We start from the raw sequence: 18,158 nt of genomic DNA, 5'->3' as shown, positions 1-18,158 counted from the left end.
CCCCTTAATTTTATACAGCAATCCCATCAGGCTCCCATGGATAGACTGGAATGTTTCCTATTGTTACCCTGAGATGCTCTTCGCTTTACATCCACTAAATGCACACTTAAAACACAAACCCCAAGGAAAACTAAAATTAAAGAAGCAGATGAATCTTTCAGGAATCCCAAGTGTCACACACTCGTTTGCCTTTTTGGGAAAAGCATGGAGTCATACAGTCCTGCCCCTCACTACATGTCATTCCTCACCCCTTGGTTTCTTCACTGCTCCATCTGCTGTCGTGAGGCTGCTCTGAAAGAGACAAACAAACAGGGAATGACCTCGGGTTTAGTCCCGTGGGGTTATTTTTTACCTGGATCTTCTCCCTGGGTTTGTTTGTGGTGCAGCTCGATGAAAAGGAGATGAGTCTGCAAAAACGAGGAGCCATTTCCAGTCCAGGGCAGGAGGGGTGGCCAGTGGGAACAAGTCCTTTAAAAAGAATGGGTGAAGCTCTTGTACCTGAGTAACATGAGCAATGGGATCCAGGGGGAAAAAAAATTATTCCCCTTGCTGTACTCAACCATCAGTCACACTCCAAGTTCTTATCATTTCATCCAAAAACCTAGCATTTTTTTCCAGTAAAAGTAATGCAGATTTAATTCATGTGTCTCCTTGTCACGCTCTTCTCAGCACTACCAGAAGACCCAACACTGCACCTTTTCCCAGACCAGAGACTGCAGAGCCAGAAACAACAACAAAAAGAAAAGCTAAATAAACATTTCTTTCATCAGGAAGCTCATGGGTAAGGCTCGAAGTGTTGAAAGGTCTTATCTGCAGTGAAATCCAATGACCAAACTTAAATCTTGGCTTTGGGAATGTTCCCTTGGGGCAAGGCTGCCTCCACCCAGCAGAGCCCAGGCAGGACATACGGGATACACAGGAGCTTTTCATACCAGCAGAACTGGGCTGCAGCTGTTTGTCCCCAGGTGAGTTATCCTGGAAAGCAGAAGGGCAGGGAAATGCCAAGGGGGCTTTGGGAAAGTGGCAAATCAACACTTGGCAAGCTTGGAAAACACACAGTAAAAATGCTGCTGAGAAAGGCTGATGTACCAGAAAGGAAAGATAGAGAAACATTTAGAAAAGGATGCATAAAAGCATTAAAAAGCAAGGCACAACAGAGTAGAACCTCTTACAAACACAGGCAAATGTGTTAATTCTTTATAGAACTCTATTTTCTCTATACTTGCTATCTATACTAAGTATTCCTCAGTGGGCATCTCCTGGAGCTGAAAACTCTTATCCTTGCTGTAAATCTCACAGGAGCAGAAAATGGGAATTTATTCAAAGCCTCTGTCTGAGATTATCAGGTATCTGCTGCTTCATTTCAAGAAGCCAAGAGCTGTTTGTGTTTAAGATGAGAACAATCTCTTCCCATCAGCCTGCCACAGGAGTCCAGCGCATCTTTTTGCAGTGAGTTTGGAAAATGACCAGGTGAGCTTTGGGGGAGCACAAACCACACAGAGAGACATCCCAGAGGATGACGAGCATCTCTGTGCCAACTGCAGCTCAGGTCCAACCAGCCCCTTAAGTCCAAGCATCCTCCTGACCTTTTCCCCTTCTAGTTTTGAATGCTTGCTCTAATTCTGCATTTTCTTCTAACACCAGCACACATAAACACATACAATGCTACTTATATCTCTCCCCAGTTAATTATTACACTGCACAGCCCAGCTGGTGTCAGGAGGAGCAGGAAAAGGAATTCTTCCTGGTGCGGAAAGAAACATCTCATTGTCACCTCCAGCCCGCCGGGAATTCCCAATCTCAGCTTCACCCATTAGTTTTCCAGAATCCAAGATTCTCTATAAAAAGAGAACACTGTCTATATTTATGTATATGTCTCTTCAGCTACACTCCTTAAAAGTAACTTCCCCATTTTATGAGATCTGGCAAGACTTTTTTCCCTAACAAATTAAACTCATAGATATTAAAATTTAGACTGTTAGCTCGTTCTAAGTGATTCTTAAATATGTAGGAATGTAGTAAAACATTTCTAAAAATACAAAGCTCTGGTAAAATTTGATCACTGCACAACAAAATCACAAGGTAAACAGGATGAAGAGATGCACTGTAAAGTAACCCTGTCTCCATTACTATCAGTACAGAAATGTACAAATTGAGATTATTTTGGTCTCTTAATGTGGAATAGAGGTGTCTATAGGTGTTCCCTGCCTTAAGAGTATTCAGCTGCCAAAAATCTTGGCACTCATCTGCAAAAAAGTCAAAAAGTCTATGTTGTTTCTTGCCTTCGTAACTATGCCCCAGCAGTTCTTACTCCCAGAGATACCACTATTTCATTAAAATATAATTACACTGACATTTAACCACCACTAATGTTCCATGCAGCAATATTCTGCTAAGTCAGAGCTTTTGTTTTCCACAGACCAGCACCCTCAAACCTATGGACAGCTGGTGTTTGTGCCTCAAAAACCCACCAGACGCACTTGAACCCTTCAATCCCAGCCCACGCTGTTCTTTTAAGGAGCAATTCCTGAATCAGCTCAGTAACAACCCAAGGAAGGTTTGGCACTCCTGATCAGTTCACTCCCTCAACTACTGCTTAACACCCAAGTAATACAAGCCTCATGTACCTAAACAATTGGATGATTCTAAATCCTACTCTAATACTAAATCCCAGAATAGGAATTTCCAAGATGTCCCTAAATACTGTCTAACCTTCCATCCCCTCAACGTACGAGGAACACAATCTTTTCTATCCAATTTTTTTGTTTCAGTACAGAGCAACCAGCAAAGCCCAACATAGTGCCTTTGGTCGTTTTACAGCGAAGTGAGATTCAGCATCTGCTGGCTTCTGTTTGAGAAAGCACACACTTATCTGTAAATAAATCAGGTGTATAGCTGAAAAAGCTGTTATTTTCATTAGGGCAAAGTAAGGCCCATCTGTGGCAGTTTCCAATCAGTGGCAGAGCACGGTCTTGGAGATGAACTCAGCTTCCTTTAAGCGTCTTCTCTGTTCAATGTGTAATAACTAATATTGATCAGAGGGGTGACTGAAGCCTCAGTTCTGATACTCTGATGCAGTCTGGAGATCCACACACTTTTAAACACTTTTTTTAACATTCCTTCAGCCATCTGGCCGATTTCAACGCTGGCTGGGCACCAACAGCAATCACTGCTTGATTCTGTGTCTGAAACACAGGAACAATTTGCTTGCTGTGGCAAAGGGGATTGAAATAACAGCAACAGCTCATGCTTGAACTTAGAAGAAAGTTGAAACACAACAGGTATTTCTAGAGATGAGGTGGATCAGACTCATCAGGAATTTGGCAACACAATTGACGCAGCAACTGTCCCTTCTTGCAAAAGAATTGCAGCATGTTTGTACGTACAGGGACTACTCAGGAAATCCATCATCTCATCTAAGATCACTGTGGAGAACCTTTCACCCTGCTTTTGAAGTGATGAGTCTACCATGTGCAGGAAAACACCAAAACAGAAACCACTGCTCCAGGTATGTCCACCAACTTCAAAAAGTTTGAACTGCTTTTAAGAAACATTAACCATTTTCTCTTTCAATTCCAAGCTCCTACAGGAAATTGACCTACAATCACAAAAACCAGCAATATTTTTGATTTCATATACAGATCATGCACCACAGTAAATATTGAGAAGTTTTGTGTACCCCAATAAACATCCACATTTACATACACACACGCAGTGGGTACTTTGAGACAACCAGCATACAACTGAACAAAAACATACTTCCAACAACAGAATTTCTCTATTAAATCCATGTTTATTGCTTAAGTTTTATCACAGTGGAGATTAAATTACGCTTAATCATCCGGTCAGTGCTTTTGTACCTTCTTTAATGCCAAAAAACCCCCACATTCTAAACCAAGTCATTCATACACTCGAAGTCTTCTCACCATCCCACCATTCATCGCCTCTGTGTGCTCCTGTAGTTGCCACGGGCTGCGAGATTGTAAAAAGGTATAGCTAAGAGGCTTGTATTTTTAATACCATTTTTTTTTCTTCAAGTATTCAGAGAGCAGCACGAGTAGCTGCCCTGCATATTAGAAACATGTCTGCACTGTTATTTATTGCTGTAGAACCGAGGCTCCTGATGGAATGGTGATGAAATATTACATCACTGTGTATGAAGATGAGCTCAGCATCCCGTCATCATCCCAACTCCTCCCATGTTAGTGAGCGACACAAGGCAAAAGGGGCCTCCCTCCTTTCTCTTTCAGCCACGGGACCTCGAACTACAAATAAATAAAGCGTACACTCACAACGTGTGTAGTGCAAATTCCAAGTAAACAGAATGACATGGAAATAAAACTCATAGTTGCCAACTTTGGTTCAGCAGGGCAGCAATGATTCCACGCCCGGCATTCCCGCCCCTCGGAGCGCACACCACCGCCAGCGTCCCGTGTCGGCGACAATGATTGAAGGAGATTGTTGGAGGCAGGGGGACACGGGGCCACCTCTGCCCGCCAGGTGGCCAGGCCTCACACCCCACACATCCCAGCAGCCCCGGGCAGGACAGCTGGACACCGCCCGCGGCGCGGAATTCCTATTGGCAACTATGCGGAACATGGATTGCGTGGCCCAGACTAATAGAAGGTAATATTTCTGTTTTTCCAGATACAACCATTGAAAGAGAACATCTACAACATTGCGATTCAGAAAGAACTTAATGAGAATTAACAGGAAAGACATTCAACTCTGGGGGCGTGGGGGGAGCGCTGTGTGGGGGTTGTTCCCTTGAAACAAACCCCAAGGAGTGGTTCGAGTCAGCACAGCTCTGGGCCATTACAAAACCTTCTGCACTAAGCACAGGGCTAGGTTTTTAGAAGTTCTTTTTGTTGTTGTTTCACTTATTTTTCTTAATTAGGCAAATCTACTTCCCACACAGCCGTATTTGGAACTGAAATAAGACTCCCTAATATTTTCGTGGCATAAATTCTGTATGCAGAGAAAGGCGACAAATAAAATTTTGTCTCAGTTAAAGTTAGGACACACTGTAGACTTGCTCAGAACCCTTTTCTCCAAAGTACTGGTAGCGAGCAGAAGAGTCATGCAGCTTTATCAGTAAAACGAGTACATATTTTTGCCATTTTTCTTCAGTGCTCATTAGGATTATTTCTTTTTTTTTTTTTTTTTTTTTTAACGTCTGTGTTCTCAGTCCACAACTTGCTATTTCTTGCATAAAGACTGGGGGAAACCATTTGTGTTTAAACAGCATTCTTACACAACAGGTTGAACCTTCCACAAAGGAAACACAGAACTAGCACTAGAGAGTTCTCTCAGCTAAAAGGATGGAGATTTTAAATTAAAAAAATAAAAGGAGAACACCTCTGCAAATAAAAAGAAACCTCTCCTCATTTGGGAAACACACACTGAGCTTTTAAAAGCTGAGAATTCATAAATACGGTCATTGTATAGAACTTTAGAGAATTAAGGCTTCTAAAAACTTCAGTGCCAAAATAACCTCTCTGCATCAGTATTAAGAATAAAATATTTTCCATTTTAGGTTGTGCTTGCCATTTTTTTTTTTTAAAGACTTCTCTTAGTTCTGTAGAATTTTGTCACATAATATTACATACTGAAGGGGAGTGTTAGAACTGCTTATTGAGGTTTTAAGTAGTTGTTAGACTAAGTTACAGCGATAAAATTCGATTACTGATCTGATTCATTACTACTTTACATAGGGCTGTTGGCTCATTTCACCTTTTTTTCATGCTTAATGTGGCCGTTTCTTCTATACTTGCCATTGGGGATCCCGTTCTGGTAGTGTCCATTAACAGCGCTATGTTTGTCATTGGACCAGAGATGTTTGCTCTGCTTGCAGATTAATTTTGCCATCCTGGCCAAAACATAGTAAAGTAAGGCAGCACCCACTAGTAGGACCAAGGCAATATCCAGTAAGAAATACTGAAACAGGGAGATGCTGTAAACAGCTGCACGGAGGTGCTGGGCTCCGTTGTGGCGCAGGATGTAATTGATCCAGTACACAGTCCGGTTCACGGGGTGTCCAGGCTGGTCCCTGTGGATCTCCGACAGCCTCCGCGCCCGCTGCCGGTAGCTGAAGGGAGGAGAGCAAACAAGGAAGAAAGGAAAAGCTGTCATCTCACACCACTGTGCAACTCAATTACCAGAGAAATGCAGAACAGCTAGAAACCCGGGGCTGCTTTCGCAAGAAACCATTTCCACTCGGATCCAGAGTTTCGCCCAAAAGTTTTGGGTTTTCACCCTGACAGCTGACCCTGTCAAATTCTTCCCCTCCTGTCTGCAGGGCTGACAGGTTATTTACACAGGACTTGCCTTTACACCAAGGATAATTGCACAAGGGGAAGGTGATGCAACTGATGTTATCGAGGTTGCTATCAACATTCCCCTTCTCTGCTGCTTGCTCCTGACAGCAATCTCCCAGAAAGGCTCTGCTCCCGTGAAAGTAAGAAGCATCAACAGCACCTCACTCCAAAATTAGAGCTAGCTCAAGACAGTATACTGCCAGCTTACTCCTCTCTATTTTCAATCTGGATATGAGAGGTATTAGGTGCCAGAACAGGAAAATAACACACTAAATATTAATTTTTTTGTAATAAAATTACAGATCGTACAGTCACTCTTTCTGAATACCTCCCATTTTAGCTACAACCCAAACCATGTATGTGTATCTTGCTCCAGGCCCTGCAAGCAGCACCACAGCCAGACTGCTCATGTGGAGTAATCAAGACAGACACAAAGGGACCTCGGTCTGCAACACAGAATAAGTTGGGACAGGTTTGTTTCCATAACCTCTGTGCCCTCCACATGGCAACTGCTACAAAGAGCAAGTGAGACAATTGAGTTTTGGTGCTGAGGAACGAGCCCAGCACCCACACAGAAACCTCAGCCATTGGGTAATCTTGGGAAATGGGACAAACACCCAGACTTGCCTCAACTGTACAAACAAATAACAAAACGCAGGTTTTTTCCCACTGCACAAAGGTGTCATTACCATTATTCATGCCCAAACGATTGCTCATTCCATACCTGGGGTCATTAATAACTTTCACTAGGGCTTCGTACAGTTCACTCTCAGTCATGGTCTTCCAGTTCAGCAGTATTCCCATCCCTTTGGCCTGCACACGGGTCATGGTATCGTAATGGTCTCCGAAGAGGGGAATGCCCACCACTGGGACCCCGTGGTACATGGTTTCAAAAATGCTGTTCAAGCCTCCGTGACTGAGGAAAGCTTTAATGTTAGAGTGACCTGGAACCACAAGAGACATGAAGGTTACAAAATGTGCTTCTATCTGCTTTATATTAAGCTCCTGAAGCACCTTGGTACAACAGATTTATCACCACATTTCTACGGCTACAACTCAGGCAGGCAAAAAATACTGCAACTTGTTCTGAAGTTCTACCTAAACCCACCCAGGCATTAAATCATTTCCTTAGACACAGAGAGAGAGCAGCCAAAGCAAAGCAAATTCTCTTGTGTAAATGGAAAACCCTGTAATCATGTAAAATGATTAATGGAGTAATTAATATGCATTGCCTACTCCTGAGTAGCCACAGGTGGTGACTCCAGCAGGTTTAGCAGCACACACGAGTGAGGGGGAGCAGGGCTGTGTACGGAATAGAACGCTTTTAATGGCAGGACAATTGATGTCACACTCTCCCTAAAGCTTTGCATGCCTTGAGGTCAGCAAGACCTGACAATCCCATGTGATGGAAAAAGCAGCCTGCCTCAGAGCAATCCTGTAACCAAAACAAATCTACCTGCTTTAGGAGTCATCTGCCTAATCACTACATTATTGGAAATTCTCCAGCTCACACACACACTTGATGCTTAATGCACTCAGCAGCTCCCATTGGAACTGTTTAGGGAACACACAGACACCCAAAGTCTCCCAGAAATGGTCAAATATTTTGTGGCCTCTCAGATTGGCCACAAGGTTCTCAGGTACTCTTTGACAGGGAAGAAAAAGAAAAATAAAATATCAAATTTCATTTCTCCCTGAGAACCTGAGACACCTCAGTTCAACAGAAAGGTTTTCAGCATGCAACATGTGGCCAAGTTCTGGTACAGCTTTCTTGTATTTATAAAACAGTATTTACAGACCCCTAAAACTTACTCTGATGGGCAGTTTCATGACTTGAACAGTGTTTGAACTTAGGGAAAACATGAAATTCGTATCAGGGCAAGACAATGAACCGAGAGGTAGGTATTCAAATTCTCTCTTCAGATCCTAATTTAATATTCTTGCTCCATGACCGCCATGACAGAAATTATCCTGGCTTTACAATAACTGCTAATTCAGTAGAGTACTTTTGAAAGAACAAACTGAACTCAAGCGAGAATAAGCAATAAATAATGGAAACAGATACTCACCAAGGAGGTCGTTTTGTGGTAACCACTCGATCAGCTTGGTATTGTTGCCTAAATTCCTTGGTTTGTTTCCTGAAAACCTAAACCAGTAACACGAAATGGAAACAGTTATCAAACCCTCCAAAGTGTCTCTGTTTAGTTACTCCAAAGTAACTACTAAAGGATAGAGCTGTTCTGTTCATTAGAGAGGACTAGAACTGCAACTTCAGAAAGAATCAGCTACACTTGCCCAATTAAGCAAGACATACATCTTTGCAACCAGCTTGTACTTCTGTATGTCAAAAAAAGCCTAAGTTATTTATGCTAAGTTATATAAAAGCAATTAATTATATTACTGTTTGTCCTCCTTAACCAGAAGGTCATAAAAAACTACAACAATCCCTTGATTTAGCATCATGACATTAAGACCACCAAGCAGTACTCACCACTTTTCTGTACAATATACAGGTCCATGATCTGAGGAACAAAGCCCAAATCCCCAAAAAACTCCCAAGCTACATTTGGCTGATACATAAATACTTAAATTTTAATAGAAGGCTTTAAATTAAACTCTTGGGTTGGCATTAAAAAAAGGTATCCTCAAGAAAAATCCTCCCAATTTATTTACTATAAGAAGGGGACGATTCCTAAAGAGATATATTCCAGGGAAAACAGTAAAAGGACAGAAGAAAAGCAGTAAGAAAAATGTGGATTATTAATTGGAAGCCAAGCAGTGTTATGGGATTCATAAGAAAACAGTGGCTCTACTCCAAACAAAAACTTATGTTACCTTTACAACCACAGATTCTGTGCCACAGCCTGAAAAATTCCCATTTTTCCTGTTCGTTAGTGGGATTTGATCCTTAAACTACACACAGCAGCGAGGACATTCCCTAAAAAATTGTGGGAACAGGCCACCAAGACTGTTAATACAACTCCAAGAGTGTGGCAGGGTCATGAGACACCCCCATGAGGCGTAAGACACTGAATATCTGAAAAAAAATTGTTCACATGAATGCCACCAAATCATATCAGTGATGCTTGATGTGAAGCAGAGCTAAGCAGTTTTTGGATTTTTACAGGGAGTTGAGAGCACTACTCAAGATGTTTTCAGAGCTGAGAACGCTTCTCACTGATTCTGACTCCTGAAAATTTCTCTTTCTTGAATTTCTCACAGAAGATGAAAGTGGGAAAATGAATAATGAAAGCCTATGTTTACACAAAAGAGGAAAAGGGGCCTGAAAAAGTGAGGGAAAAGGGGAAGAAGAAAGGAAATGGAAGCTTTTCATCATCATGATTCAGTTTTGAGCCCTGGGGTAGCACCTTCAACACAAATAGTGGCAGCACATCCCAAATGTTATAGTCTTCTCTTGTTTTCACTGTCCCCAGTCCTTCCAAGGATATGAACCCACGTCTTATTCTGCCATGACAATCACTGCTTCTCCTTGTTACCAGGCAACATTTTCATGCCATGTGTTTGTCAGGAATGTCACATCATCTGCACCACCCAGGAGCTGCTTCTGCAACGCCAGCAGGAAACAAGCATGCTCCAAACCACCCCGAGTTCCTCCAACAGTGCCCTTACCTCCAGATCACCCTCTGGGGCAGCCTTGCCAGGGCTTGTGCCAACTTATTGGCGATGTCTTCCGACAGGTACTTGACTCCAGCGCCAAAGGAGACGAGGACAAAGCCGTGCTCGTGAGCGCCGTTCACCCACGCCTGGAGATCCTGCGGAAAACAAAGCTCACACTGAGCACTGCAGAGGCAAAGCACAGGAGAGGTAAGCAAACGTGGCTTAGAAAGAGCAGTGGTTGGTGCCTTCATCGCTTCAGAAGGCAAGTTTTACAAATCGCAGACATTCTAGATGCCACTGAGAACAATGGCTCACGATTCCAAACCCAGGGCAGAGGCCACGAACAGCAAAACCCTTCAGTGTTTGTTTTAGCTTCAGCATTAACCACCAGCGGCTTAAAACAATTTCTCCCTCCTTAACTGATCAGTTGACACACGTTCACAAGTTAACAGGCTGCATTTTGACTCAGTAAAGCATAAAGAGATCCATCTCATAGTATCAGCTTGGAAGCCCTGCACAGGAGAAGTGTGAATGAAGCCCGGGACTCAGCTGTGTCATTTCCAGCCTTTAGCAAAGTGAGAGTGATTCAAAAGCCTTGCTCTGCTTTCATTTATATGAAAAGAATAAACACACCTTGAGAGAAGCCAGAGCTTCCGAAGACACTGTCATTTTCAACGGCTCAAGGAATAAAGAAAACGTACTCTTTACTTTTTAAAGGATGGATTTAAATTCTGGGGTTTTTCCTAACACAACCATTAGCAGTGGAAACAAAAAAATCCTACCACTGACATATCAGTCGGATGAGGAATATCTCCTGTTTGTCAGGATATGGTTTAATTCTGGTCTCGTCAAGTTTAAGCACAAGCCTGCTCAACACCAGTGCAGCAATAGGAAATGAGCAAAGAGAAAATGAAGAGCCGTGCTCACAATGTGCCTCTTGTCCCGGCAATAAATAGGAGGGCAGACAGCAATGGAGTAACGCCGTGCTATCGTATCTGAGCACAAAATCCAGCACATTGCACTGCTCTCTGCTATAAAGCAAAAAATATTTCCATTTGCTTTAAAATCCACAGTTCATCCTTTTCCAGTGCACTCTTTTCCTTCTTTTATTCATGTGAAGGGAGAGGGAAAAGGCAAAGGAGGGGAAGTGGCTCTGACCTGCCTTGAAGCTGAATCATTTATTAGGGGCTGAACTTCTGACACGAAAGTTTTCAAGTGGTTTTGTGATTTATTTAAAGCTCGTCCTTGAATCTAACTTCAGGACCTAAGGCACACTGCAAATGCCATTATATTATAGTCACTGTAGTGCTTCAACTAGTTACATCTTCAAGTCTTTCCCATCAGCTGTTTAAAGCTAAAGAGAAAATAACTTTTTGTGGGCTCTAGGACAAACCTTCTGAAAAGTCCAACATTCACAGGCCCTGGTCTTTAACAGGGCACTCACCCTGCCAGAGGGACAGGTTCCTGGAGGTTTCCAAAGAGCCTTTTTGATGACACCTCCCTGACAGTGGTGCTCAGGAAGCCACAAACAAGGTATTGGTGCTGAAACACACAAACGTGGCAGGGATGCAAAGGTCAGGGCAGCCTTGCCTGCTGTGACCATGAGATGGAGTTCAGGATACTGGGGCAACACAGCAGACAACAGCAGCCTCTCCTGGCTTTCAAGAAAGCTAATTCCAGCCTCTTCAGAGACCTGCCGGGAAGAACCCCATGAGACATGGGCCTAGAAAGACAGGCATGTTGGAAGAGCATGCTCCAGCACCACTTCCTCCAAGCTCAAGCACAGTCCATGCTGATAAGCAGGAAGCCAGCAAAGGTGGCAGGAAGATAAAGATGTGAAAAGAAAAGGAAAAAAAAAGAATAAAACCCCACACTTGAGTCAGAAACAGGGACAGGTGGAATATCCAGGCACTGCTTGAGCTTGCAGGCATGGGGTCTGGAAAGCCAAAGCTGAAAAGGACAAGGGATCTGGTGACAAGAAGTTCAAGGTGCATCCTGCTTCCTTCATTTTAGCCTTTATCGGTTTGGCCTTCGGCAACACCAGGTCCCTCTGACCAGAGGGAAAGTCTAAATAAACTGGACGTAGACCACTTATACAGAGTGCACCCAGAAATGCCAGGTGCCTGGAAACTGCTGTGGAATGGGTAGAGAAACAGGATAAACAGCAAGTGTCACTTGTGTTTTTATAGAGGAAAATCCATGGAGTGGTCTACTCAGCCTCAATTTCATCTCTGGAAAGCAATGGAGAATAATCCTGGATCATCCTGGCATCAGAAGGTCCTACCTGTGACTACCTCTCCTTGGCCAGACACATGATTGCTGCTGCTGGAGATGAGCCTGTTCTAGCTGAGAGACTTCACAGTTCAGATGCTTTCATACAGTAACAACAGTACTTCATTATAGAAGCATAGAGGAGGTATAAATATTTCCCTGTAATGGAATTTCTAAAATAGCATTCAAAAAATCCCCATGTATATAAAAAAAATAGCTGCTAAGTACTTAGAATTTAATCTAGAGGAATAATAATATTAAAAAAAAAAGAACCTTTACTATGTCACCTACAGACTTCTGCATTTTGTTGTGGAACAGCAAAGCAACCTGCTCTGTGTTGTTATGGTGGTTTCAGAGCCAAGCCTCTGTAATCCTTCCCTTTGAAGGTAATCCCACTGCTCCAGTGGAACATAGCATGGACAAAGGTGAATTTAAAATCTTGACAGGCAAGACAAGATCCTACCATCAGCCTGAAAGTATGGGATTTGTTCATCATATTAAACAGGATTACATTAAAGAAACAACTGGAATACAAAACAAAAGAGTTTATATCAACAGAACCTTAATATCCAGACCAGAGCTGGATGATACCTGGCCAAAGCAGAAGCAGAGGAACCTGATGTTGTCCTCTGAGTGTCTTTTAGAACACTAAATTAGAAAGAATGTAATTAATTCCTCAGGGTCAAAACTGCCAGTGCCAACCTCAGGAACACGCAGGGAGTTTCATCTCAGCTTGCTGTACTTTGACATCAACTGAAAGGTTCTGTCCTACCCCAGATTTTATTTATACTTTACATGGTGCTGTTAGCAAGAGGAATTGCTTACCTGCCCTCTTACCTGCAGCGCCCTTTCCCATCTGGAAAACCCAGAGGGGTGCTGGACATCACTACTGCGAATGGGCTGCAGAAAATCAACTACTGACTTGTCAGGACAAGGGTACTTCCTGCAAACATCTGTGTCATTCCTGGCATAACAGAGCCCTCATTCAACGGGATCACCACAAACGTAGGGAGCTGGGTAAAAACTGGGCAATGGAAAATAGGGAACTTACACGGCACCCTCCTCCCGGAGTTTGTGATCCGGATGAGCCCATTATTCTCAGGTTCCTTAAACTTCTTGCAATTATTTCCGTGACAGCTTTTTAGCACAGAATTTCTAAACAGCAGATCAAGGGAAACTGAACTCAAGTGAGTGGCATTCCCAGGCCTTGGGTTTTAAGACACATCTGAACACCTGGTACAACTGGCCAGGCCACGGCACAAAGCCTCAGTATTTTCTTGTATTTTGCCCGTTTCTTGGGTAGCATACAAGGTGTAGCTGTGATACCAGCAGATCACAGACACAGCAGATAAAGAGCAGGCTGTGCTCTTGGCACATCTCTGAAAGGGACTGAATACTTCAGCACTGCTACGACTACGGCTATGTATGTCATTTAATTCTCGCGTGTACACTCCTAGTGTTCACAAAAGAGAAGTTGGGAGCAATGCTCACAGAACCTGAACGCTGGAAAAGCACACACTGATGCCACAGAACAGTTTTGTCTGTCTACAATTTCAGCAGCCCTTCAGTCACCTTCCTGCCTTTCCACTCCCTAGGGCCATATTAGCCCTAACGTCCCCCACAGCAGCCTCGATGAACCCACAAAAAAACCCTCAGACACCCAAGTTCATCCCCCATGAACTCGCCCATTTCTTCCCCTTAAATCCACTTACACTTTTGACCTCCAGCAAATTCTGCCCCGGCGATCTAATTACTGTGTGTATGAAAAAGGCACTGAGTCAGGATGAGTCATTAAAGCTGCCCTCATTAAAGCAGCATTCCCTGATCGGGCAGCACGGCTCCTGGCTTGCAGCACAGCGACCTCCTTTTGCCCACTTTAAAGGATTTTCGGATTTCCTGGAAACTCAGGGTGATTTTCTTTTAACACAAGGAAAGGAAATTACCATTTGGGAGGTCTAATCTACAGGAAAAATAGCAGGGGAATGAGTTTATTACATGATGAGCTGCTTTGAGCCTTCCTCAAACTCTGGTTCAAACTTCAACTGAGCACAGAATTGAGAAGTTAACTCAAACTTAAGATATGCAGCATCAGGACATGCACTTCTTTAAACAGCTCTCTCTTTTCAGTGACTGGAAGATAAAACCTAACCCTCTTCCTCACACCCAAATGTAAGTAATTTTCAGGTCTTCTTTAAACGGAGGCAAGGGCATTTCTTTCTAAGTCCTAGCAGCCAAGAGGCAACATTACCTCCTTGAGGCTACACTGCCAACCTGACAAACCTAGCAGCGACTCAGAAGCAGGGATCTGGCTTTTTCCTTCCAAACCAACAGTCAAACCTTAAGGAATTATAACCCCCAAACCTCGGTGATCTTTACCGCAAAACTTCCAACAGAGATTCCAACAAAGAACCAGAACAGACACTCACAGAGCTTGTGTACATCATGTCCATTAAAAGTGTAGGCCTGGCAAGTCTAAATCAGCACATTCACACTCTGAACAGAACTGTGAGCTACATTTTCCAGCTCAATTTTGTGTTCCATCCAGTTACAGTGTTATACACATTCGTAATAAAGGATCACCTAATACACGTATTATAACCAATTCAAGTTTTCACTTAAATGCTTTAAAAAACAATAAATAATGCAAATATCACCTAATACCTATGTTAATTACCATTTTCACAAGTTATTTTAAAAAATAATAAAGAATGCATACTAAAGTATAAAAAACTTAAAGGACATCTACTTAGAACACTGTGCCAAACCCTGCCAGGTCTCTGCTTGTTTTCATGTAAGTTCTGTGCAAATGCATGTCCTTTGGGAGAAATAGTGCAGGATTCTGTGCTTGCAGAGGAAGAAGAAGCACTTATTGATCTGTGCTGTACTATAGGAGCGAGGGGGGAGGAATAAAGAAATAAAATCCATCTTTTGACCAATGTGAGACAGGAATGCTATTGTGCCAGCCCCACTGTGTGGGCTTTGTTCTGCCTGGTTCTCTAATTAGCCATTCTCTGCAGGCCCCGGTGCTGAACACACAGCTGTGAGCAGGGAGTGAGGGCCCAGCTGGCAGTAACCAGTGGTGCCTAATACTGAGCTTTGTTTCAGATAAACAAAGTGCACAAATACAAACATAACCGGGTGTAATATCCGAAGCTGTCCCTGTTCAGCTGCTCCATTCAAATGTGCAATAGCACAAACGCCTGTTCTTCGAATATGGTTGCAAACCACCCTTTCCCCAAGGCAGAGCACAGGCATCCTATGCAACTTCTCCCACAAAATGCTGCCTAGAGCAGACAAAACCAGGTCTATTTTAAAGTAAGAAGCCACATTAAGCCACCTTCAGAAAGGAGATAGTCACTGATTAATAAACAGAAAGGTATATAGACCATTTTTTGAGCATCCAAACTTTACTGCATTGTTTGAATAGTACTTCTCTCGTGTGACCTATTTAAATTCTGTATTAATACATCCTTATTTCAGATTTTACTAACACAACATATCAGAACAGGTGGTCTAAGGTCATACAGGTGCCCTTAAACAACCTTTACTATCACAAAACAAACAGGACCCTATCGTGTAACCTAAAAGTTAAATTCTACAGCAAACTCTTGAGAAACTATCACTCCAGGCAAAGTAAGCTGTTTGTATTTACTTGCCATGAATTTTTAAATCAGTCCAGAACCAAAAATAGGAGTTTTTATTTGCTGGGAGCAGCGAAGGACACAGAACATGGCAGTGAACACCGAGGGCACGAGGCAGAGGATGGAGTCAGCCTCCCTGAGTCCACACATCCAGCAGCTTCTGCTGGCTCCGCATCGCCCGGCGCCCTGGTCACACTCCAAAGGGTTTTTTCCACGGACTGAATTCCTGCCTTTTAAAAGATGTGGCCACCAGGCAAAAGCAATTCTCCCATTTTATCAGGACTTGCTCCTTTCCACATCATCTGTCTTAATTAAGTTTTTAGTTCAATTAAGAGTGGACGCACGGCTCCCAGTGAGGACAGGATCCTCCCGAGCCCCCACCTCCCTCTGCATTAACAAGTTAATTCTTCTCTTCCCTGGGCTTTATTAATGAGACCTACCATACAAAAAGCACATACAGTTAATATTCACACCATTTTTTTCATATTCTGTAATCCACACTTAGCAGAGTATGAATTACAGAGTAAGGGAACTCCAAAAACAGTACCTTGAGCCCATTACAGAGGCATACTCAGATTGTGGCATTAGACTAAATCCCTGTTTTCTTGCTGGCTGAGAAGAAAGAACCTTGCTTCCAGTTGGGAAACAAACTCTAAAGATTTGAACTGTTTCCTATCAGAACCTCAAGCAGTAATAAGTACAGTCACCACGTATTAATCTAACAATGCTGTTAAGTTTTTCAGTATTAGACACAGATTGAGCCCTGCTGAAACACACACAACTTTTTCCTTTCACATTTCTCACTAATTATTTGTTGTTTATATATACATATATATATGTATACTGTGTATCTGCCTTCTCCAAAATACACAGGGTATTAAAAAAAAAAAAAAGAAAGTCTTTAAACTTACAAAGCTTTCCAGTGCCTACAATGTTTTATTTCGTTATCCTGGGCCTTTACTGCCTTTTCCCATTCAGCATCAACAGGGATAGAGTCCATTTAACTTTAAAGAGGAATACAACTCACACTCCAACCCAGAGCCAGGAAATGCAGTCCCCCAAGCCTTTGCTGCCATACCTGAGCCCCCTCCGGAGCTGCAGGCGGATCCAGTGGAGCTCCGGGAACACACTCTACCCACAGCTAGAGGTCAACCAGCAAAGTGCCACGCAAGGACTTCCCTGATGCAAAAATCCATTACTCACCAGACCTCTGGCAAGCACCCTGGGAAAGCAACCTTGCCTTCCAAATGAATGGGAGGAGTGGAAAACGAGGAGCTTGCCCTTCAGGAGAGGTTATTAAAATCACTGCAGAGAGTAGCGGGTGCAGCAGAGGGATCCTCAAACCCAGGGTTCCAATTAAAAACCGTGCTGGAAATACCCCACAGGCAACATCCCGTTAAAAAATACCCCCAGACCCATCTTCCTAAGCATCAACTTGCAAGCATGCACAGAAAAGTTGATGATTATCAAAAGGAAATGCAAACCAAGGTTTTACCAACCCTCTCAGTTGCTCCATATGGGGCAAAAAACTCTACAGGAGTTAAGAAAAAACAGTGTTAAGTATGGAGACTGTTTTTACTTTCTCTGTCTACAGAACATAAAGTCAAATTAAATTGCTGATGATACAGTTAAGAAGAAAATTGACAAGAAGCTAAATTTTAAATACAGAGCTCTGTATCACCAATACTGAAATACACCCCACCCATAAATCCACATGATAATCTCATTTAGGTGAGGAATTTTGTCTGCCATTGCTCCAGTATGACACCTGAGCTCTGTGGATGGTAGGAGATAGAATTCTAACCTGCAGCTTTAAATCCTTTAATCAAATCATTGCAATTTCTTCTTTATTTTCCTCTTCAGATAAAAGAGCTTTTCTTTCTTCCTGGGGTTTACCTCCTCCCTCCTCTTCTTTTACAGATTTATAAATACACATAAAGTGTGTATATATATATGCACACAACACCCATATATTTTTATATTCTATTTATATGAACAAGCCATCAATCACCACCGTTTCTCTGAAAAGCCAAAAGATCAGCTGGCTTCTGAGGCAGTGTCAGCCCCACATCCTTGAGCAGCAGAACACTCTGCCTGCAGAATTCCCCTCGTGAACAGCCTGGGAAGGCTCAGGAAGGTGTCTCCTCACAAAGCCCTTCCTGGAGACATCTCATCCCCAAAAAGCAAGGTATTAGCCACAAAAAATTATCCACTTCATCTTTAAGCAACTAGGACACCTGAAAAGCTGTTTTGATTAAAGATTTTTTTTTTAAGTCAGTAATATTAATAATTAGGCTTGCTACTTGTAAAT

At 42.8% G+C, this 18,158-nt stretch overlaps 1 protein-coding gene across 1 annotated transcript in view; it reads right to left on the bottom strand.

Moving 5' to 3' along the window:
* Positions 1–3,773: 3,773 nt before the first annotated feature.
* UGT8 (UDP glycosyltransferase 8) overlaps positions 3,774–18,158 on the bottom strand; it is a 35,758-nt gene continuing 21,373 nt past the window's right edge. The window contains exons 3-6 of the mRNA XM_066318405.1: positions 9,948–10,090; positions 8,387–8,463; positions 7,042–7,261; positions 3,774–6,088 (exon numbers count right to left, since the gene is read on the bottom strand). Of these exons, the coding sequence (XP_066174502.1) occupies positions 5,725–6,088; positions 7,042–7,261; positions 8,387–8,463; positions 9,948–10,090 (804 nt within the window). The 3' untranslated portion in view covers positions 3,774–5,724. The remainder of the gene's footprint in view (positions 6,089–7,041; positions 7,262–8,386; positions 8,464–9,947; positions 10,091–18,158) is intronic.

This window comes from Sylvia atricapilla, chromosome 4 (assembly GCF_009819655.1).
Source record: "Sylvia atricapilla isolate bSylAtr1 chromosome 4, bSylAtr1.pri, whole genome shotgun sequence".
NCBI classification, from domain to species: Eukaryota; Metazoa; Chordata; class Aves; order Passeriformes; family Sylviidae; genus Sylvia; species Sylvia atricapilla.
This window is presented reverse-complemented; position numbering and strand designations above follow the sequence as displayed.